Source organism: Drosophila melanogaster, chromosome 3R (assembly GCF_000001215.4).
Source record: "Drosophila melanogaster chromosome 3R".
In the NCBI taxonomy this organism is placed as follows: Eukaryota; Metazoa; Arthropoda; class Insecta; order Diptera; family Drosophilidae; genus Drosophila; species Drosophila melanogaster.
Window position 1 is genome coordinate 23391544 of NT_033777.3, and position 23628 is coordinate 23415171.

At 43.9% G+C, this 23628-nt stretch overlaps 4 protein-coding genes and 1 long non-coding RNA gene across 6 annotated transcripts in view; 2 read left to right on the top strand and 3 right to left on the bottom strand.

The window, feature by feature from the left end:
- Window positions 1-7695: 7695 nt before the first annotated feature.
- Window positions 7696-8235, bottom strand: lncRNA:CR44323 (long non-coding RNA:CR44323). The gene has a single exon (NR_125237.1). It is a non-coding gene; the product is annotated as a long non-coding RNA:CR44323 (long non-coding RNA).
- A 2829-nt stretch (window positions 8236-11064) lies between these two features.
- Window positions 11065-12185, bottom strand: CG17380 (uncharacterized protein). Its single transcript, NM_142888.4, has 2 exons — window positions 12074-12185; window positions 11065-12020 (listed from the first exon to the last, which is right to left on the bottom strand). Exons 1-2 carry the CDS (start codon window positions 12138-12140, stop codon window positions 11728-11730), a joined length of 360 nt encoding a protein of 119 aa, NP_651145.2. The 5' UTR covers window positions 12141-12185; the 3' UTR covers window positions 11065-11727.
- On the top strand, window positions 11265-13596 carry Ir94d (Ionotropic receptor 94d; the record flags this gene model as incomplete). Its single annotated transcript, NM_001144627.1, has 2 exons — window positions 11265-11693; window positions 12244-13596. The coding sequence occupies 2 exons, from the start codon at window positions 11265-11267 to the stop codon at window positions 13594-13596; spliced, it is 1782 nt and encodes a 593-aa protein (NP_001138099.1).
- A 369-nt stretch (window positions 13597-13965) lies between these two features.
- Ir94e (Ionotropic receptor 94e) lies at window positions 13966-15859 on the top strand (the record flags this gene model as incomplete). The annotated part of the gene is made up of 2 exons (NM_001104415.2): window positions 13966-14439; window positions 14498-15859. The coding sequence occupies 2 exons, from the start codon at window positions 13966-13968 to the stop codon at window positions 15857-15859; spliced, it is 1836 nt and encodes a 611-aa protein (NP_001097885.2).
- A 1281-nt stretch (window positions 15860-17140) lies between these two features.
- Window positions 17141-23628, bottom strand: part of CG4374 (uncharacterized protein) — a 63595-nt gene continuing 57107 nt past the window's right edge. For both annotated transcript variants that reach the window (NM_142889.3, NM_001275945.2), the window contains 2 exons: window positions 20606-21136; window positions 17141-20474 (listed from right to left, as the gene is read on the bottom strand). In NM_142889.3, the coding sequence (NP_651146.2) occupies window positions 18615-20474; window positions 20606-21064 (2319 nt within the window). In that variant the 5' untranslated portion in view covers window positions 21065-21136 and the 3' untranslated portion in view covers window positions 17141-18614. The remainder of the gene's footprint in view (window positions 20475-20605; window positions 21137-23628) is intronic.

Consider the following 23628-nt stretch of genomic DNA (forward strand, 5'->3'; position numbering starts at 1 on the left):
GTTCACATGTGTCCGAGATATGCTGGCCAATAATAATAATAATAATAATAATTTGCCTGATTTATGATTCGATTTTGTGACACCAATTTGGCATGTGCCCCCCAGACCGACGAGATGTCACCTCAGGGAATGCAGATTCATCGGCAAAAAAAAACTGGTCAAGTGCGGCTTTTCCTTTGTCTAAGCTGCAAGCTTAAGAGATCTATGAAAAATTGGCCATACTTAAGCTGTCATTGGTGTGATCTCCCATCTGCGGCAATCTGGTTAATTATGGACAAATTCTTTCATTATAAACATTGGTAAAAAAAAGAGCGCTTAAGTTGCCGCTTATCGTCAGCTTTCTATGTCAACATTTCAGGGGGATCTCGAAAACGAGCAAAAAGCAAAACGCACATACGTATGCCATAAAAATATCAAATATAATTGCGTGTGTCGTGCCACTTGAGAAGCTGTCGCGGTTCCTAAGCGCTTTTTCACAATGCTCGTTATCGCAATGTCACCGATAAATTCCAATTCCCCAGCCCGTAATTTATGTTGACGCAGGCTTATGACGCAAATCGCAAAATGTTAACATCTAATGGAGGGGTTGCGGCTTGGATGTGGTTTTCTGGAGCTCCTTAGCCTGCGGCCGACAAAAATCGACAAATCTATTCGGTTCCCATTGCCGGGCGCATTGGCATTAGCATTGGACTCGACTAATTTCCGCTGCATGCTAATTAAAAATGCCTTTGGCAACTCGGTTGCCACATGACTCCGGGCAATTTGCACGGCCGCCGCATCGATGGCGGTGCTCCATCTACAAGGAGAACCGGAGACAAGTGGCTGTGCACTGAGAGAAACGCCTATCTCCGTTTGCCCCCAAGAAGCCTGCTGCATAAATTCTAAAAGCACTTGGGTATCCAAATGACTTGAAGGCTTGTGACACTTTGCTTTTGCTATTTATGTTACAGCCGCGTTGAAAGTGATCTGGTTTTGTTTCTCTGAGTGGGCTGGATTCTAGGAAGGCACATGCTCTGGAGCTGTCCCCAGGCACAGACCATTTCGTTATGGTTTAAATGAGCAATTTAACAAGCAGACAGCACCGGCTGCCCTGCCACATAATGCGGCAAATGCTCCGCGTTGCTGCTGCTGCTGCTGCTGCTGCTGTTGCTGATGTTGCTGCTGTTGCTGCTGTTGCTGCTGCTGCTGCTGCTGCTGCTCCATGTGGAGTAAGAGATCAAAGATAGAAATCTCGGCAAGAAGCGGCAGACAGTGGCAGGCTGGCTGGGCTGGCGGCTCCATCGGTTAGGGTTATTGCTTGTTGTTGTCGTCGACTTAATAGCGGCGCTTGCCCCTTGTTGCCGCTGCTATTTTGCTATTTTCCTATTGCTATTGCTGTGCTGCACTTGAAATTGAATCTGAAGGAAAATCGTGCACATTCTGAGGCGACACCGAGATGCGGAAACGGCAGCACAACGAGCACAGAAGCCGTTAGTTAAACTGCTGCTGCCGCTGCTGGAGCTGCCGGCGGAAAACGGCCAGCGTCCAAAGCTGCAGCTGCAATCCCGATTCAGATGCAGTTGCAGTTGCAGTTGCAATATGCTCCCTTCGACCACCGCCTGGCTGTCATAAAAGCTGGCCTGTATATTTTTGAGGCATATTAATTATTTCCATTTTTTGTTTTTTTTTGGCTCCTTCCATCTCGTTTTTGGTTTTGTTGCGGCCTTTTGTTGTCGCTGTTGTCGATGCTGTTGCCGCCGTGTTGCTGGTGTTGTTGCTCGTGAGGATGTGCTTGGGCTGGGCCCGCAGCTGCCCGCCAGCGATTTTTGACAGAGATTTTTTGTTGTTGTTTTTGTTTTTGCTTTTCCTGCTGGCCCGAATCGTGGTTTCGACCATAGAGCAAAAAGTCCGGCCAGCCAGCGCACTAGCAATGAAATTTTTTCGTACATGTTATTGTCCATGTCCCAGGTTGAGATCCGCTGTTGTTGCTATGGCTTTGGCAAAAGCCAAAGCAAATCCACCGCCACCCATGGCGGGTTCAATCGGGTTTCGTTACAGTTTTACTATAAGCTCTATATTGCTGATCCGCTCTGCACAGGAAAAAACAATGTATTGATAATTTGCGAAAATATTGTAATATGACGAACACGTAGTCCATGTGGTGTGATCTATTCAATTTGAAAGAAACATAAACCGAACAATAAAAAAGTATAAACATTTCCATGTAAATATATTTCCGTATTTTTTTAATGAATCCTATTTTAAGTTTTTTTTAAGTGCAGAGGAGGAGAAGGGTTGGGTACGGTCTGTCTAGTTGTCTTTTAGCGTTTGGCATTTTCAATTTCATGTTTTGTGTTCGCTGCTGTTGCCGTTGCCGTTCGTATTGCTGGATTTCTTTGAAGCACGATAAGCATTTCTCTTGAATTCGCTTCGTTGAGGGCGTGTGCGACCGACAAAATAAAATCCAGCAAAACAAAAAAAAAAAAACCCAAAAAACAAAAAGCCAAACGAAAAAATCACAGTTACATCAAATTGTTAATTCGTTTCATTTTGCACTGCCTACGAATCGGCGACTCCAGCATCTTGGCCACTCTTTTAGCCGGCTACCGTTGCTCCAAGCCAAAAAAAATCAACTGGCGCTGAGGTCAATTGAAATAGTGCAGAAAATCAATTGACAACGTTTTCTGTCGCTGTTGCTTGGGCTGTTGCCCCTTGTTGTTCGAACTATTTCCCCAACTTGTTGCCACCGAATTCGTTCTGGCCTGGATTTAAAAAAAAAAAACCGAAAGCATTTCAATTGTCGCATTAACGATGGTCGATCTATTAGCCAGCATCTGACAAGATGATTGGAAGGGAAAAGTACACGAATCACGCCCACATCTTGCTCTATTTATAAAGTGGAGTAAATGCACTTGACAATATGGCAAGTCATTTAAATGACTTCCTGATAACTCTGTCTTTAGTATGACAAATTTATGAGCATTTATGGTGATGCGTAACGAATTTGTAATAGCAGAACTATATACAAGGTAACTCATTTTATTCCCAGGAAATCTGAATTTTTTCCGTGTTTGTGAAGTTACAAATTTACTGGGTCCCTTTGCAACCTTTAGTAAAATTGATAACCCGCTGGATCAAGAGTAATTTAACTAGAAAACCGACAAAGAAATCTAATCCTCCGATCTGCCAGCACTTCGTGTCACCACATCCATCGGAAGTCTAAGAGATCCGATAGCCTAGTCAAATTAAATGCAGAAGATACACACATGCAAATTCAATTAATTTAGCCGAAGCCATTAACATTCTGATCGGTTGCAGCTGATAAAATAAACTTTCAGCATCGTCGGGATATTGCCGTGCTCAATCAGTCAGGTTGGGTCTGGGATTTTCCCGTTTTTTTTTTTTTTGTGCTGAAGATTCTGCTTTTCCCATGGCCAAAACCCAGTCTGCCCAGCCCGCCCACTCTTGCCACCGTTTTGGCCATGAAAGCTGCAGCCGTGGAGGTTATTGTTTTATTTATTTTTTTTTTTTTGCTGTTTTCCTTCTGCCACTGACTAAATTATGAGCGAGTAAATTTTGCCGCTGACTAAATGGGAGCCGGCAGATGTGCCACGAATTTTTCTCATAAATAAGGCAAACGTGTGTGTGTTATGTGTACGCGAAAGAGAGAAATTTGCCAAGGAAAGCGAGGCCGTATAGCTGATGGCCAAAACCACCAGCGAACGAAAAAAACCAACGAACGTACGTACGAACGAAGACACCAAGCCAAGCCAACCACCCATCTACCCACCCACAGACTGTTTTAATTAAGCCGCCATGCAAATGAGCTGCAACTGGTTTTCTGGCCAGGATGGTAGATGCCTCAAAATAGGTGGGAGTGGGAAGTGGGAGGCAGGTGGCGGCCTGGTAGTTTGTAGTCGGTAGGATGCAGGTTGGGGGCGTCTCTAGATCGGACGCGGCTGTGCGATTAATTGCGCTGAAATTGGCGCGGAATTTCCATGCAAATGCGGGACAAGTGAAAGCCACAGCCGGTGGCTTCTTTATATCCCCCTCTTTTTGGATAATAACGATCGGCTGGGATCGGCTCCTACACCACATCTTCCTACTCCTCGTCATCATCCTCATCCCAATCGCCATATCCATATCCATCTATCTCTGCGTTGGCAGGGCCCCATTCGGGACCCAGCAGTTCAGTAAACAATCAATAGCACAACGGGAACACCACAACCGCCATCTGCGACACTTTGCCAAACAAGTTCCACAACAAGATGTGGGGAGTGCACTGAAAAAAATAGCTAGGACCAAAAAGATATATTTGTGAAAAAATATGAAAACCATGAATATATCAAGTCCACATTATTTATAAGAGAAATTTGCAATTAACCTTTTTCTATCAACAATAAACCAAACTCCCAGAAATTTCACTTTCTTCACAATGTATTATTATTTAATGAATGCAAGATGCAATTATTGCCCTCAGTGTTTCATAAGTGACTGGGCTAGTCAACGCTCTTCTGTTGGCTGGCGAACGCGTTAGATTAATTTCCAAAGGCTGTCATTAAAATTCCAGCGCAATGCAATTTATATGCCACACACATGCCAATGCGGCTTAGGCCAAGTCTCGGGCATCAGGCAATTTTTAATAAAAACAGCTTCATATTTATGATATCAGAATATGGCCGAGAAAAACGGGCTCGGAGACAGAGTCTTTTGGGCCAGACCACGCGCCGCTCGTTAGCGGTATGCATGAATGCGGATGGGGGATGGGGTTTTGGGTACCTAGGTATCTGGGTATCTGGCTATCGGTGTATTTGGAAAAACTGAGGATCGGCGGGTAGTTGGCGACTCCAGGAGACAACATCATCATCATTGGCGGACCGATCGCCACTCCGTGGGCTGTTGAAATTTGCATGACAAACTCAAACTCATCCATCAATCACGCGCAGCCAAACTCCAGTTCGAGTGCGGCTTACATTTTTGTTTGCCGTTGCAGTTAGCAGCTGCTGCAAACTCGTTAGGTCCCCACAATTTCACTTTTAATTACACATACTACGGCCGGCTAATCCCTCAAGCCGATTTTATATAACGCAAAGGCCCCATTGACAGCGGGAGATGCTTGAGATTGTACCGAGAGAAATACTAAACGTTGATAAGTAAGTGTTATTGATGGAAAAAAAACATTTAAAGCTTAAGATATTATGCACCATAAGAAAGATACTGAAGGAGTTTATGAATGTAATAAAATATTTTAATCATTTATATTAATTAATATATTACTGCATGATCGTTTTCTTTAGTGCTAACAAAAGCTCCGCTTAGCGCAAATTTTCACTTGTCTTTTGCATAATTTAGACAAGCTGAATGGGCTATCTAGCTATGTATGTATGTATGTATGCATATGGGGGGCTACGAATAGGTGTAGAGATGGGGCTGCTATGGAGCTATAGAGTGACTGCCTGGGGCTTCAACACGGGCGGCGCCGTAAAATCAATTTACAGCCACGCACTGCGTTATCACAAAGAGCGAGCGGGATGGGTTGGGTTGGAACGGGATGGCACCAGAGTGCGTAGCGCCACCTGTCGACGATCGTTAGCGTCATCGTAAATAATTTGAATCCTCCGATTTTTTTTTTTAACCATTTTACTCGCCTCTCAAGCATGTGTTTTCCCAAAGGGGGAGGGTAGGGAAGTGTCTGTGGTGTGCAGTTTCTTAAGGCTATTGCAAAACCTATGCAAATTTATGACTGTCAGCGGATCACGGACGCCGTCTACATTTCCTCGTTGGTTCGGCTCTGGGGGAAGTGATAACGAAATGACCATAATGGACATTAGGGGCTGTTGCCGTTTTTGCCTTTTGTTGTTGGCGGGCACACGATGTATGCATATCCATACCCCACTGTGCCACGAAATGCATTTGCTGCTTTTCTATTTTCCAGCGAGGCCGAAACAAAACAAGGCACAAAAATAATTGTAAATCGCTAGATTTATGACCAAAAACATGGCCACGAATTATGACGCCGGCCACAGGTGGAAATCGCATGCTGATTTCAACTTGATTTGCTTGCCATATAATTGCAAATTGTATTTGTTTAAACACGTACACATGTTGGCCGTTGGCTGGATTTTTTTCTTTTCTCCACTCTTGAGCCCCAAGAAATCGGCGTCCAACCGAAGCGAGTGTTGCATGTTGCAAGTTGCTAGTGTGTCCGTAGATCTTTTGTTGCCCCACGCCCACACAGCCAGCAACAATCCAAAATGCTCCGAGACAACTTTGAACGATTGCTTGACGTGTTTTCTTTTGGCCAAGAGCATTTCAGGCGCATCTGCAAGTGTCTGTTGTCAACAAATTATTTTTTATTAATTGCGAGGCTGTCGGCATTGTAATGAAATAATCAACTAAAGTATATAATTTTAGTCATTCGGCGGGAATGGGTTGTAAGCGCTGTCCTCATAAAGTGATTAAGGAAAATAGCCCTCGGAGTTTTTTGGCGTATTCCTGACTACAATTCAAATGCAAATAAATACTTTTTTTTAAGAAATTCTCCTTGGCTGATTAGTTGGTTATGACATCCACAATATAGTTTAAATCTCGGTAATGTAATCTTTATCCTATCGTGTATGTCTGTAAATTAAGCCATGACCCCTAGCTGTTATTAAGATTGAAAATAATATTGGACTTTCTACCAATCTCAGGGGAATCTAAATCGCATAAGATATCCCATTACGAATTGTTCGCTCGACTACCACACTTTAGCGCCGCATGGCATTGCTCTTGAAAGCGATCATAACTCGTGTTGGCCAAAAAGAGTCTTCAAATTATGATTGGATTCAGCTTCCGCATAACCGAACTGCAGCTGCGACCCCAAATGGAGGAGTCCAGGTTCCTCCGATCGAGAATAGCATCCAATTTCGCCCCGGGGCAGTTGCCACGTGCGTGCTCCATTTCTTCTGCTTTCGGCCAAAAGGTGCCAATGTGGCAAATGTTTTGTGCTTAACAGTTTTATGGCTGCCATAAGTTGGCCGGAGTGTGGTAAATGCTGCTGCCACCAATGCCACTACTGCCACTGGCCAGAAGCCACTGACCGCAGGCCAAACCTATGGCAATTCGAACCGGATCGTGTCTTGACACTTGAGGTATCGGTTTCATTAGCGAAATTTTTCCGTAAGAATGCCAAAAGGTCGCAATTGATGCCATTTACAAGGCGATTGCCATGGCCATATAGGCCCACGTACGTATATGGTGCCATCTTTGTTGGAGCCTGAGGGGAGTGAGTATCGGATCGTTTCGGTTATTACTCGTGCATTGGGTTTCCCCCAAAAAGCTTCCTTCTTATCCTCGCCAGGCATCGCTGGCGATTTGTTAACCCGCCGCGACTCAATAAATTTATCAAATTGAAAAATGCGCAATCGAAATCAAATCAAAGCGAACAGCGAACGGGCTCCAAAGGAGTGTGTTGATTTTTATGGAATTGTGGGGGAAACAATTCGGCAAATCGCTTTGCAATCAGCAGCAACGGATTTAGCCCAGCCCAGTACCACCAGCCCGCTAACCCTGGTGCTAAGCTACACTTGCAGAAAAATGTGTGACTAATGAGCGGAATTTCGTGGGTGAAAGTTATTGGGGTTTTTTTTTTTTGAAACTTTCAACCTCTTAAGGAAGGCAATTGGTGCAGGGAACCATTTTCAAAAAGTTTTCAAAAATTCAAGCTGTATTTTTCTAGGTGCAGCGGTATCGTATACAAACGACTTGTGACAAAATGACGAAATTTATGTTACTTTTTTGCATCGGCAAAGTGCAAACCGTTGCCGCTTTTCCGCGGGGCGGGCAGGTGGGCAGTCTGTCAGCAACAAATGCAAAGCGCCAAAAACTGCGACACTTTGTATAAATTGTGTTGAAAACAGCAGCAGCAGCAGCAACAGCAGCAGCAGGAGCAGCTCAGCTCCGAGTCAACTTGGTCGTCTGTCCAAGGCATTTGGGGACTGAACTAAGCTGAACTGAACTGGGATCCAACTGGCGATCGGCGCTGGCCAGTTGCCACACCCCCTCGGGCAAATGCAACAAATTATTGTCATCAATTTTTAGATGCAAAGCTTGAGGAGTGACATTTATTGAAGTTTGGCTGGAGTACGGCGGTCGAGAGCAGGAGCCGCTGGCCAGGCTCAGTTTGGTGGCTTTGGTCCAGGACGTGATTGCTCCACATTGCAGGCGGCTGGTAATGTTGATGATGATTATAGGCACGGTTCGGCATGGTTGGTCCAGTCAACACTGCCGAAAATGAAGAGTACAGCGAACATATAAACTTATCCATGAAATTAAAAGTTTGAAAAGCTATATATCTGTTAGAATAATCACACTAACAAACCTAAAACTTAAGTGTTACAAAGAGGATTAAAATATCATCCATTGATTAGTTGTTATAATATTTTCCAGTGCATCCCGACTTGGTCTGTTCCTGGCCAGTTAGGAGTGACACGTTCACTGCTGATTGCTAGGAAACGATGGCAACAAGTGGCCATCGGCTGGCCATCCACTTAAATGAGTTTCGGCTGGAAGTTTTCTGGGCGCTTTTGTTTCGCCTCGACTGCGACTTTTTTCTTTTTTTTTTTGCCAGATTTTGGTTTTCGGTTTCTGGCGGCGGATGGCGATGCCGCTTCATTAGCAGCTCCCTAGCCCCCAAAAAGTAAAAGCCAAAAAGTTATGACCATATTTGTGCTAAATTATGAGGCCCTTTCATAAATCAGGCACTCGGGCAGCGGCGACCTAGCGAAAAATGCCAAGATTATGGTTGTGGCAATGTTTAGTGTGGCACCATTAGCTTCAGCTGCGGAAAAACTGGCGCAAATGGTCAGCGGTTGGTGGAAATTTACATTGTGTTCGGGTACGTGGACAATTGCAAGTGCTCGACTTACTTTAAACTGTGCCATTTATCATATGCGAAAATATTTTGTCAGTCCGCTTTTGGCCTTTTGCCATTTTCACCATTTCCATTTGGCCATCTTTCGCTTTTCAATGAGTCCCAGACCAGACCAGACCATCGCAGGCCTGGTCTGAATCTCTGCTGTACTGTTGGTTATATCGGGACCCGTCCCCCAAAAAGGCTACCGTTTTGGTTGAGTCTGTCTTTGTTTTTGGCTGTTTTGCTTATGAGGGAGTTGGGGGATTTTCCGGGTGAGCTACAGTTACAGTTGGCTCGTGCATGTCTCGTGGCCAGCAACAATAACTGTACAACTGAACAACTGGACAACAAAAGGCCCCAAAGAGTCGGATGTACGATCACTTGCATTACGGTTCCAGTTGTGAATTTCTGCAGCACATAACCGAATATGAGTTACTTTCCTGGGGCAGTGTCTCTGCCTCAATCCGAATGGAACGGGGCCGTGATCTCGGCCAGAGCGCACTAGGAAGTTTTCAGTTTTTTTTGGGGCTCAGAAACAATTACCAGGTTGCCGGTGTCAGGAGTAAGGACACTCCGGGCGATCTGTGCCGCAGAGTAGGTCGACTCACAATGCAAATGAGTTATCGCTTTTACGATGCCAACTAATCATAAAAAAAAACTTTTCCCTTGGCTCTATGATGTATTCAACTGAAGTTGTTAAAATAATAACGATAGCAAGAAACTTTAAGTTTCTCTGCACTAGTAGTTATTATATACAGAATAATACAAAAATGACAATAAAACTTCCTTCTTGTAGTAAATACACACACTTACAAGTAGTCGGCATGTTTTGCAAGTGGGTTAAGTGAAGTTTCTGCATTGCAAAAGATTACTTTATAAGAATGCGCTTGGGCACTTATGAACTTTGGGGCTCTGACTCTGCTCGCTAAATTGACATCGCATACGCAACCCATGCCAGCCAATTAAAGACTCTACGTGACCTCCAAAAAACAAAAATAAAAAAACTTAACATAAGCACTGATGACAAAAAAAAAAAAAAAAAATGAGAAACCAACCCTGCCATGTTGAGCTTTCCACGCTGCCACTCTTTTTGTGCGAGATACGCGGAATGTGCAGCTAATTGACCAGCCCCAGACGATGATGCACTTCATCAAAACAAAACAAAAAAAAAAAAAAAATACCAAAAAAGCAGAAGCAGCAACCAGAAATGACAAAAGCCAAAAAAAGGCCGAGTGAGTGAGACTTACTCAAGTGGCGGGGCATTACGTCAACGTCAACTCCATTTGGCGGACAACAGCAGGGGACAGAGTCTACGACTGGGAATCGGAGTATTGGAGCTGCGAGGTGGAGCAGATGGAGGATGAGGAGAATGAGGACGATCCGGAGGGAATTCAACCAGATGGGGCTGAGTGCGGGTCAAGTGCTGACGCATCAGCCAAATCCAGTGAAGTGCACCAAAACATATAACTGCTTGAAAAATATAATGAGCCGAGTGGATGCTGTTGTTGGCAGCATCATTAAGAGCGATCATCTGTCAGGGGGATCGCATATGAATGAGATTTGTGCCTCGATTTAGCCTCGCTATTGTTTGCTATTCAATGGAATTAATTCTTTATGGATTTGTAAAACTTCAATGATTAAAAAATTAATAGGGCTTAAGTTAAGACTCCGAAGATATTATACTCTTAAAATATATGCATTTTACTATTGCCTCAAAACAATCATCCCCTTCCCAACTTATATCCATAAATATAATTTATACATAAATCCTTATTTTATAGTTTAAAGCTTAATCTAGTGGCTACCAACTGTTTTCCTAGTACTCATCACACGCCAATGAAATAACTATACTTAATAGCAGATATCGAATGACTAATAAATGAACACAACTATGAGCTGAAAGGAACTTAACACCCAATTGAGTCTTCTTTAAAAAACCAAATGACTATGTGGGCGGTTTTAGTTTTCGTATTTATTGAAAACGGTGAGAAAACGTCTTCATCACAGGAGGAAATGGCGCTACTAGTGGGATCGTTAGTCGGTTTAGTAGCCTTTCAAAATGACCACAAGACTGATTGTAACATTTTCATGGCATAACCAATATTACGTGCCAAAAAGCTTTAGGCGATCAACGAGACTTGTAAATTGAAAGTACTTACCCCAGTTCAGTTAATAAGGATGTATAAATTAAGCCACATATGTATATTATTTTATTACTATAATATAGATGTCAACTTAATGGCACTGTAATGTGATGACAAAAAACTCTCAGGCGACGTTAAATAAATCAAAAGATGGTCGTGACACCTCTTCTCCCGTGGGTGCAGTTAATGGCAGTTGAAAGCACAATATATAAGTTGGAAGTGGACCAACTATTCCCACATTCAAAATGGGTCAGTTGCACCTACTGTTAGTCGCCTTGGTTCTCCTTAGTCCTGGCGGGGATAGCTTCTATCATAGTTTAATTCATCATTTGAATCGTGAACTTAAAATTGAATATGTTCTGCTTTTGGGCAACTTCGATACGACTTGGTTAGATATTTTGTGGCAACTTCCTGTTTCCGTACTTCAAATTAAAGAGCACTCTAGGGAAACCTATAGCTTGCTTGAAAATCCGTCACATAATGTCCTTACAATAGCTTTTGTTAACGATTCACCGGAAGACATACTGGAAATTTTATACCGCAATCTACGTATGCTAAACACACAACCAGTGCTGTTGGTTATAAGGAAATCGACAATTCGAGTAAATTCGTTGTTGGAATGGTGTTGGCACCATCAGCTACTTAAGGTCGTGGCCATTGCTCAAGATTTTATGGTAAGTTGTAAATCATTACTTAATTAATAACCTCTTAATATGAGAGTGTAGTGTTTTCTCTTTTCGTGGTCATTACCGAACCTTCTTCTGACATCGTGCCATCTGTTATTTGTTGTTCATTTTTGTCAGTATAAACAATAAGGTATTCGTCTTCATCAGCTAAAGCATTACATAGAAGTATGCATTCCTTTTTAGTTTGAAAACGATTCGGGTTTCCGCCACAACCACCGTAGATAAATTCTACGCATACATTGTTATCCATGTCATAGGCAAACATTTCAAAATTTCCCTTGCAAGGGCCAGGATTTGCGATGAAAGAGCATCTCTCTTAAAATAAAGATTTACTACGTAGGACTCCTTGAGCTATAAAAATAACTTACCATGTCTGAGTGCCGTAGAAGTCCCGGGGACTATTAAGAAAATCAAAAAGTAGTGAAGCGAATTCATGTCTGTGAAATAATTTATTGTTTGTTTTTGATGTGTTGAAACATACAAATGTCATTATGAAATATTAATCATACGCCCTGTGGGATTTGTCCTATATTTTCAGGAGTCTTTGATTGTCTACAGCTACAACCCTTTCCCCGTCTTGCAGTTTATCGAGAGGCGTTTGGACAACAGCACCGTAATATTCGAAAAACGATTGGAAAATCTTCATGGCTATGAGGTACCGATTGCCTTGGGTGGATCTTCACCCCGACTGATTGTCTATCGTGACTTGGAGGGAAAACTGATTTTCTCAGGACCTGTTGGTAATTTCATGAAGAGCTTTGAACAGCGTTATAATTGCAGATTGGTTCAACCATATCCTTTTGATGAGTCTGCCATTTCTCCGGCTCGTGATTTAATTGCTTCCGTGCAAAATGGTAGTGTCCAAATTGCTCTGGGTGCGATTTATCCCCAAGTTCCATATACAGGATATTCGTATCCCATCGAACTAATGAGCTGGTGCCTGATGATGCCAGTGCCAGAGGAGGTACCTCACAGTCAGCTCTACAGCATGGTATTCAGTCCCATGGCATTTGGGATCACTATTGTTGCCATGGTGTTGATTTCATTGACTTTATCTATGGCTCTGCGTCTTCACGGATATAGAGTCAGCTTTAGTGAGTACTTTCTTCATGACAGCTGTCTGAGAGGAGTCCTGTCTCAATCCTTCTACGAGGTCCTTCGAGCTCCAGCCTTGATAAAGGCCATGTATCTGGTGATCTGTTTGCTGGGACTGCTGATCACCTCATGGTATAACTCGTACTTCTCCACTTTTGTGACCAGTGCCCCCAGATTTCCACAACTCACCAGCTATGAGAGCATTAGGCATTCTAATATCAAGATAGTGATTTGGAAGCCGGAATACGAAATGCTTCTGTTCTTTTCGGAAAACATGGAGAAATACTCGTCGATCTTTCAGCTGCAAGAGGACTACAAAGAGTTTTTGCATTTGCGTGACTCTTTCGACACCAGATACGGCTATATGATGCCAATGGAAAAGTGGTCACTGATGAAGGAGCAACAGAGAGTATTCAGCTCGCCATTATTCAGCCTGCAGGATGACCTCTGCGTCTTTCACACCGTTCCCATAGTGTTTCCCATGGTAAAAAATTCGATATTTAAGGAACCATTTGATCGTCTCATTTTGGATGTGACTGCCACGGGACTTCTGAGTCGCTGGAGAGACATGAGCTTTACGGAAATGATCAAGGCAGGACAATTGGGACTCGAGGATCGAGGACATCCAAAGGAATTTCGGGCCATGAAAGTCGGGGACTTGATACAGATTTGGCGCTTTGTGGGATGGATGCTGGGCTTGGCCACAATAGTCTTTCTCCTTGAGTTAATTTGTTTTTGGCGACATAAGATGTGGCAGAACATGAAATATATGTTTTGTAGAAACAAAAATATTTAAATTAAAGAAATAACTTAGCTTATTAAAATAAAATCTTAATAAAATAAAATCAATATCATTAGGTTGTTATAGAATTTTCTTTAGTATACATATACAAGCCCAGCAACTTGTTATTGTTTAAATGATTAAACATACTCTGAGTGTAGTGTTAATTTTCCAACCAAACTTGTCTGATTGAGGTGATTTCTGCTGTTTTTGTGTAATCCCCTGGGAAATGTTTTCTGGTTTTCTTTTTTTCGCCCGCGACTTGTTAACGTGTTCTGCTAATTGGAATTAACCATTAGCCACGTCGTCGGCGGATTCATTAGCAACCCTTTAAATGTGCAGCGGCATCAATCAGTGTCATGCAGTTGTCCCTCGACCGTCGTGATGGATTGCCCAAAGTGGATCCTGAGCGGCCTTTGCCTGATTAGCCTGGTCAGTGGCGCAACGGTAATTGAATTACTGGGTACGTTGAAACTGGAATTGGACTTTGAGTACGTGCTGCTCATGAAGAATAGGAACTTTAGTCTGTCGGATCAAGTTTGGAACGGCACTTCGTTGACGAAGGACGTTATGGATGAAGTACAAGTGCCTGTCCTTCAATTCAATGAAAATGTGAGCTACTTTTTGCACAACAGCATCAGTAGACGTCTGGTTACCCTAGGTTTTATGAGTGATGCAAATCTGGACGAGCACAGAGGTCTGCTCACAGCTCTGGTCGCGAATCTTAGGCACATGACCACGTCTAGAGTGATTTTTCTAGTCCAATCGAAGGCATCAACTGATTTTCTATACGAACTGTTTAGGAATTGCTGGCGTAAAAAACTATTGAATGTGATTGTTATTTTCCAGGACTTTGAGGTGGGTGTGGAGAATTTTCGAAAACATGATTAAAATATTCTATATTTTTGGATAACAGACTACCTCGACTTTCTACAGCTACTCAAATTTTCCCATACTACAAATAGAAGAGCGCATCTATGAGACTAGTTTGCAAACTCTACCTATCTTTCCCGATCGGCTTAGGAATTTGCATGGCTACGAGATGCCCGTGATTCTTGGAGGTACCGCACCGCGTATGATTGCCTATCGCAACAAGAAGGGTAATGTGGTCTATGATGGAACCGTGGGTCATTTTATGACGGCCTTTCAGCAAAAGTACAATGTAAAGTTTGTTCAGCCACTGCAGGCGAAAAATCCTTTGGACTTTGCTCCATCGATGCAAACAGTCGGTGCAGTGCGAAATGAGACCGTAGAGATATCCATATCCCTGACTTTTCCGACAATTCCTCCATTTGGATTTAGCTATCCGTACGAGCAGATGAATTGGTGCGTCATGCTGCCGGTGGAGGCCGATGTGCCACCATTTGAGTATTACACTAGGGTCTTTGAGCTGGCTGCTTTCCTGCTAACTCTGGGTACCCTGGTACTGATATCCTGTCTCCTGGCCAGCGCTTTGAGCCTCCATGGCTATGCAACTAACATCAGTGAGTTCCTGCTCCACGACAGCTGCTTGAGGGGAGTACTGGGCCAATCATTTGTGGAAGTTTTCCGAGCGCCCACTCTTGTACGGGGTATTTATCTGGAGATTTGTGTGCTGGGCATCCTGATCACCGCCTGGTACAACTCCTATTTCTCCAGCTATGTGACCAGTGCACCAAAGCAGCCGCCTTTTCGAACGTATGATGATATTTTGGCCTCTAAACTTAAAGTGGTGGCGTGGAAGCCTGAGTATGCAGAGCTGGTTGGCCGTCTCCTTGAGTTTCGGAAGTACGAGACCATGTTCCTGGTGGAACCCGACTTCAATCGATATTTGGCACTTCGTGATACGTTGGACACGAGATATGGTTACATGATAACCACTAATAGGTGGGTTTTGATCAACGAACAGCAAAAGGTCTTCTCCCGACCACTTTTTCAAAAACGCGACGATTTTTGCTTCTTCAACAATATACCCTTCGGATTTCCCTTGCATGAGAACTCCGTTTTTATGGAACCAGTGCAAAAGTTGATCATGGAATTGGCCGAAACAGGACTTTACTATCATTGGATAACCACCGGTTTTTCGGAACTGATTGATGCGGGTGAAATGCATTTTGTGGACTTGAGTCCTCATCGTGAATTCAGGGCCATGCAGATTCAGGATCTACAGTATGTGTGGTATGGATATGCTTTTATGGTAGTATTATCCTCGCTAGTTTGGCTGCTGGAAAACTTGGCGTACACGGTAAAATCTAAAACGATTTTCCCAACACATTTTATGCAACGGAACAAAAAATAAAAAGAGTTTCGTGGCAAAGCGTACGGCTTGTTTAAAAACCATAATATCCGTAAAATTATCGTTTAAGACACTAAACACATAAATCGATTTCGTTAGTTGTAAAGGCCTGCTACCTAAACAAAGGGAGCTAGTAGTTGTAACGACTACAGCTCGTGTAGTTTCACAGCTCCAGCTGCTTTATGGTTATTTGTCTAGCCATCAAATATGACTTTCCTTTCGTTTCGCATACCCCACTCGGGGATCGAATGTTCCCGATTTCCATTGTGCAAATATTTGCACAGCAGCTCGCCGGCTCAGAGTTCAACATCAAAAGCAATTAAGACGCGTGCTTGCCGCAGTGGCAGCTGAACACGAAACACCGAATACCCAGTGTGTTTGAGCTCCCCCAAAGGTGCGCGCTGATGTTAGCCACCTGTGCGACGGCCACTGGCGCCTCTTGAAATTCCCTAATCGACATGTTTCGATCTCAAACGACGTGGCCGGCAGTGGAGGCATCACCATCAGCGGTACACGCGAAGTAAAATTGGTTAACTATCATTTGGGCTTAAAGTGATCAAGATCTAGGGCAGTATACGCTAATGACGCCTTTCAGTTTTGAGAGGATATGCCAATTTTGGTAAAACCAAATATTTTATTAACTATTTTATAGCTTGTTATTAATTTCAAAAATTGCTCAAGAAAATGTTTAAAATTTCGTTAAATGTACTGAAGAATTTTATATGCTTGATGATCTGCTACCGCATTGGTTTAGAGAATCCAATAGTTATGGAAATGCAAACAGTATCCACCCATTTTTTTTTGCAGTGCACAAGTCGTGTTTCACCGATCGTGAAGTGAAAAATTTTCTCTAATCTACGCTGATGGCACGCATTTGTAGCCCCCCACCAAACGATGCCGGCAGTCTGGGGACGGGTACTTTGATTTTGACTGACAAGTGCCGCCTGCCTGTTGATGCGCCTGCTGCTGCACTGATGCTGCAGTAATGCTGCTGTTGTTGCAGTTGCTGCTGCTGCTGCTGCTGCAGTTGTTGCAATCCGTTGTTGACATGCGCAGCTGCATGCGCTTTCGTGTGCACTCAGCTCCTTTATTGGAGAAAATTATTTCAGACCTCGGCCAGACCCATCTGCCATCTTCATCCTCCATCTGCGTAACGAGCTGAAACTAATTAACCCACGTCGGGACCCAAACAGCGGACACGGGGCGCATCTTAATTGTCAATAAAACGTTTTAGATTTCTTTATTTTTAATGCTTGCAATACTAAAAAAATTAATGCAAAACTTAACTGCAGATGGATGGTGTGTGTGTGTGGAGTGTGTGTATGTATGTGTGTTTTATGTTTGTGTGTGTGTGTGTGTGTGCATAAATAATAACTAACAAAGATTTAACTAAGATTTCAATGCGTGGCTTAGCCTAGGCTTGGATATAAACAAGGATCGTTCTCTATGTACATAAACTATGAAGTTCAATAAATTAGCAGAAAATACTCGTATTGCAAAGTGTACACAGTTTATAACAAATCGTTAAAAACGTTACATAACCCAAACACCATTGAAGATATTTCTTGCGTAATCTAAACTATTGTCCATTAAAAACTATCACAAAATAATTGGCAGTTTAATTAACCACTAACTACGGCTGATTTATCAGTTAGCTTAGCCTAAACAATACACTAGTTGGGTGAATGTGGTGTTATCTTTAATTATAGGGAATTTCGCCTTAGTAATGCGCCTTGTGTGTTGCGTTGTTTATCAAATACAAAAATAATGGCAAGTGCAAGTTGAGTTTGCTGAACATATGGTGTGTAAAAGTAAGTAGTTGGTAAGATAATGGTTTGTGCCCCCCTTTATTTTTGTTGAATGCCTTCGAAGTTGGCTAACACTCGGCCCAAGAGATCAAAGAGATCCTTGAATGAGAAAGGAGCGGGAAATTGCTGTAGGATGAGCTCCGGAGGATGCGTTTCGAATTTAGTGCCTCAGGTCAGTGTTCCTCCCTCAAATATTTGGCATTCCCTATGTTTACAACTAATAAAATACTACTACTAACATTATGAACGCGTATATATAATATATACATTAACACTAGCAAACAAATTTATGCTAATTTGGGCAGAGCAACTAAGAAAACAAATACTTTTAATTTACAGGAAACACGCATCGGGCTGGGCAACTTGAAGACTCTGAAGAACTGCGGGTGATCAGGAAACTTGGTATATAAATCGAAAATTTAAAGGCGGTAATTATCCTAGTTGGGGGGGGGGGGGGGGGTTTCCTTAAGGAATTCCCTTTATCGTTTTGCAAGGAAGCGTTTGGCCTCTTTTTGATATCACCACTCGTGGAATTGCTTCATTAGCTTCGTTACACTTCTATTTCTACGCGCCTAGCATAACTATTTATACTTTAGTTTAACTTTAGTTATTAAAATCTTCAAAATTTGGCACATTTAAATTTAATTTGTTTGAGTAAATGTACATTAAGTTGAGTATTGTATTTGGAAGTGCTTCGAGTGTGTGTTTGTCTGTCTGTCTGTTTGTCTGTGTGTGTGGGCATATAGGAATTGCACAGAAAGCTGAAATAGGAATACATCAATGACGTAAATTCGAGTTTGGGAGTACGAGTATTTAGGTATTAACAGTAGTAATAGTTTCTCTACATTTTCATTTCGTTTGTGTGTGTGTGTGTGTGTATCTGTGTTTGTATTTTGTGAGTAAGGAACAAGAAATAGTTAGGCCGGGGTAATCCCCGCTGCCGATGCTCACTACCGATTGGCAAGGAGTCCATTGGCTGGTGGCAGCACTCCTCCAGGTGGCGTATTGGGATTGCTGATCATCACGGGCAACGAAGGAGGCACCACTCCTCCACCAAGTTGCTGTTGCCGCTGGTTTAGCGAGGCTCTGGCCGATCCCGCCGAGGATCCACTCGATCGTTGATGTTTGCCGGATCCTCCCTTGATTATGTTTCCATTATTCTTTTGGGTCATGTGCGTCTGGTAGTGCTTGGCCAGATGAGCCTTCTGCCGAAAGCTCTTGCCACAAAGCGAACATGCGAAGGGCTTCTCACCCGTATGCGTGCGTATGTGCACATTCACCGAGTACTTATCCTTGAATCCCTTGGCGCAAATGGAGCAGTAGTGCAGAGAACGTTCCTTTCGCTGCGTGCTACCCGAGGAGGAGGATGAACTGCCGCCGGAATTGGCTGGCGGACTATTGCTGCTGCTACTGGCACTGCCACTCGACGAGGAGCTGCCACTTCCACTGCCTGCTATCAGCGGATTGCCACCACTACTCTGGTTGTTATTGGCCACATTCGGATTATTGTTATTACTGCTGCTCCGTTTGTACGCCTTCTTGGGCTTGACAACACCACCGCCGGAGCGGACATGGTTGCTGGCGGCGGAAGCCACCACCGCCGATGTGGGTGATGTGGAGGTACTGACTTCCGGTTTCAAAGGTTGCGGTGGTTGCAATTGACCGGCCGATGTAACTGCCGGACTGGGTGAGATTTGCATCAGCACATCACTGGAGGGTACGTAATCCCCGGGAGTTGGTGTTCCTGACGAACCAGCACTGCAAAACTGCTGCACTTCGTTGGCGATGCGCTTGATCTTCTCGAAATCATCGCTGAAGGCATTCTCCAGCGATAGGAACATATCGTCCACCAGAATATTGGCATTCCCATTATGTGCCTGCTGCTGCTGTTGTTGTTGCTGCTGCTGCTGTTGGGAACTTAGATGGATGCCCTGGGCCTCGTCGAACATTTGGGCGGCACTTAAAGTGGAGTCCGCAAAGCCCAAAGCGGCTGCCTCGTCGGCAAATAGCAATCGCCGCATGTCTTCATCCTTTACCACTGGCATGGTCAAACCGTTTTGCATGTGCAAACCCTTTGCGTAACCCTTTCCCTGCAGGGCACTCCGCAGCAGCGATTCCGCTGTGCTCTGTTCCGTTTCCGTATTGTGATCGGCCATGTGCCAGTCGTTGTTGTTATTCTGGAATTGAGCCAACTGCTGGCCCAAATCATTGCCACCCGCCAACGAGATGGCCGTGACCAGCGAGGGCAGCGTCTGTTGGGCCTGCTGACCCTGATTTTGTGGCTGGGAAATACTGCTGAGACCATCCGTTCCATTGCCGATCACATCCTTGCCATCCGTACTAAAGCCACTGTCATCGTAGGGATACTCTGATTTGATGTAGCCCGGAAAACTGCCCAGCAGGCTGTCCAGATCCAGCGAAGTGGGCAGCTGTTCCGACTCCGAGCGCTTCAGCCAGGGCTCTCCTCCATTTAATACTGTCAGGGTGTAGATCTGGCCATCGGTGGTGTCCAGGCTGCTGATCGTGTCGCTGCTGCTTCCCGCTCCACTAGAAGCCGCCGACGAGCTGTTCGCATTCGGTTGCTGCTGCTGCTGTTGCTGTTGCTGCTGCTGCAACTGTTGATGCTGCTGGTGTTGCTGCTGCTGCTGGAGGTGACCCTGCGGCGAGGTGGGACTGGGCTGATTGGTGCTGGCGGATCCACCATTGCTGGCGCTGGTTGTGACCGGCTGCTGTTGCCAGCAGTAACGATCGAGGTCCTCGAAAATCGAGCTGGAGTCAAGGCGACTGTTGTCCTTGTCCTGGTGCCAAAACTGCAAAGAGAGAAGAATAAGTGAGAATGATTTGAAGTTAATGTTTCGGTTGTATCTAAAAATATCTTTTTTTTTTTAATATTTTGTTCTTTAGAATTATTTGTATATGTGTAGTTAAGTTAATAGCGTACCTCGTAGCCCTGTAACGTGGGATCGCCACCGTTGCTGGTGCCGTTGCGGTTGCCTACGGGCACCACGACTCCACCGCCACCGCCTGCACCACCGCCTCCGCCGTCGTGGATCATGTTGTTGCTGTTGGTTCTCGTACCACCGCACAGGCTCTGCTGCTGGGATTGCGACGTAATGGGCTGGTGCACCACCTGAACGTGGTTGTTATTATTATTGTTGTTGTTGTTGTGGCCGTTATGACTGTGGGGCGGCTGTTGGTGGTTCTGGTGGTGCTGTTGCTGCTGCTGATGCAGACTGACGCCCAACGACTCCACACCCACGCCCACTCCCACGCCTATGCCGATGCCCATATCGGGACCGGTCACAAAGTCAAAAAAGTCTGCCTTCGAGAGATCCTCGGCACGAAAGGACTCGCTGATGTCCATGCCAGCCGCTGCGGACATATCCTCGGTGCCGATCATTTGCTGAGCTTGAAGCGCCAGATTAGCGCCTTTAAAAACCAGGTACTGGTTAATTCCAAGTTAAGGGGTATGCTGGAAAAAAAAAAAGATTGCAAAATTAGTAATTATATTCATAATGCGACTTTATCAAGACTTTATATGCTACATTGCTACCGCTCTTATTTTAAGTGAAAAATTCTTAAGATACCCATACACCTGTTTACAGCGGTTTCGATTTCGCTTCGGGTTTCGCTTTCGGTTTTGGTTTCTCAATTTCTCCAACGCACACATATACACACACACGCGCACTGGGGCCTGGCCTGCATTAAAAGTCACACCAATTGATTAAAGCCACTTGTCAGTTGGCCACTTAAGTCAATCAGTCATTCGCATTCGCTCATTCTAGCCACATGGACCGAGCCTGCATTCCGGCCATACTTGCATTTTAATTTGAGGCAGTCTCGGCCAGCTCTGCCTCTTAGCCAGTTAGCCAGTTAGCTAGCCAGCTAGCCGGCTATCTGCAAACAAATAAATCAAACTGACAGAAGGGTGACAAAGTGTAAACACATTTGGCGTGCTCGACTCGTAAATCTCTCGGACTTTTGGCTAATGCCAAATTCTGCCAACCTGTCGCTGCGACAGTTTTTACCACAATTTGGCCAGCACTTTTTGTTTCACTCTCGACTTGTTTCATTTGCATAGATTCGGCAAGTGCTCGGCATTTAGAATAGTTTGCAAAAAAAAAAAAATATAGCTTGGCTACCGTGTAGCCCATATCGGGCGTACCCCTAAGGTGATCGAACTGTATGTCTGTGGTTATTTCAGTTAGCGTATCGCAAACGTACCCCCGAGTCGTGTTCTGGCCAATGTGCCAAATGTTCAAATTGTCAAATTGATTCTACTCCTTTTTTTTGTTTGTTTTTTTGTTTTGTGTGGTTACTCCAAAACACTGACACTGACACCGACATGGAAACCAACTGACTCCCAGTCGGTTGGGCTCCATGTGTGCATGAAAAATGGACCTTACGGCCTGGCAGCGTGAGAACCACAAACAAAAATGACTTAACAAATTTGCATGGCTCGTAGAGCTGGCTTGCATACTTTAGATAAGGGCAGAGCAGCGTAGAGAAAATGCCGCTGTTGGAAAATATTTTAGATGCTGCTGCTGTAGAAACTTTTAAGTGCAATATCTGAGGGGGAAATCAAACTGGCAGGGGAATCTGGAAATAGCGAAAACGGCAGCAGGCACTGAGAATAACATTCTGTTTTGGAAAATGCTAAAGCAAAGGTTTCATAAGATAAATTAAATAGATTTTTTAGAATTTTAATAATTATTTAAAATTATTTAAAATAGAATGAGTTGTTAAAGTTCGGCAAATTTGTTTTAAATTTTTCGTGAAAAGTATGGTTTTTAAACTAAATTAGGCATTATACATAATTGATACCTTTTTGCTTAAAACTTGAAAAGCATTCTGTGTATTTGCACAACGCAGTCCTTTTTTTCTGCGTGTTGGTCAGCAGCATCAACACCTGATCGCTGGGGCCACTGAAAGGAGGCAAAGGCTGGCCAACAAGTGCAGGCCATTTGGGAAGCGGTCAGTTAGCATTTTTAAGGCTCTCGAGGTGAGCTCGTTTCCCGGCTTTTCCCTCGCCTTTATCGCTGCTCCAACGGCCAAGCAATAAGAGCAAAAAAAAAAAAAAAACTGACAATAAAAAAAATGAAATTTCACCAAAACCGAAACGCTGCGTAATCATTTGTGGTCATTTGCCTGCCAACTGACAGCGGCACCGAGGTCTGCCTAGTAGTTTACTTAATAATCATGTTTAAAATGCAGAAATTACTTTATATATACTTTATGGCCAGCAGCGGGGAAAAGCGCCAAACAGAACGGGCAAAAAAATAAAAAAATGAAATAAAATAATAAGCCTTTGTTTGAGCATTTTGGCGCTCAAATATTGACTAATTTGAGCACGATTATTGTGATTTGGATGCGGGACCGAGTCGGGAAAGAAAGAAAGTTGGCCATCCAGCCATCCAGTCAGCCAGTCAGCTATAGAGCCAAAGGAGACGTGCTCATATAACTGGCGGGCAGCCAATCATGGACGTGGTCGCCATGGATATATCTTCGTATCTGCTCGATGTGGATGTGCATGTGCCGGGCACATGCATCTTCCCAGCCAAAGCCATGATGAAGATGCATGCGAATGCGAATTCGAATACGAATGGTGAATAGGATGGGATGGGGGCTGCTGCATGGTAATCGCAATCGTAATCGTAGAAATTGTTAGCGCATTTTGGCCAATGCAAACAGCCTGAGGCGGCATCATTTAAAAAACATGATAGCATGATGGGTTTTATGTTTCGGGTTGACTGTTCGATCGGTGGGGTATTCGATTATGGGCCATAAATAACAAACGATTCAATAATTTAAATGTTTTTAATTAACCTCGCTCTCTGGCATATTTATTCACACAATTTGGTAGCGAGGCAGCCTATGATTTATTCGACTATGTAAATTGCAGTAGACAAAGGCAAATGCTTAAGAAATATGTGCAAAAATGTGGCAATTTTCGGCACAATTTCT

What these genes read in the sequence shown, in the direction of transcription:
- CG17380 (NM_142888.4), bottom strand. Translation starts at nt 12,140, where the DNA reads ATGAATTCGCTTCACTACTTTTTGATTTTCTTAATAGTCCCCGGGACT. An exon ending in TTCTACGGCACTCAGACATG is followed by an intron (nt 12,021 to 12,073) that starts GTAAGTTATTTT and finishes CTTTATTTTAAG; the next exon opens with AGAGATGCTCTTTCATCGCA.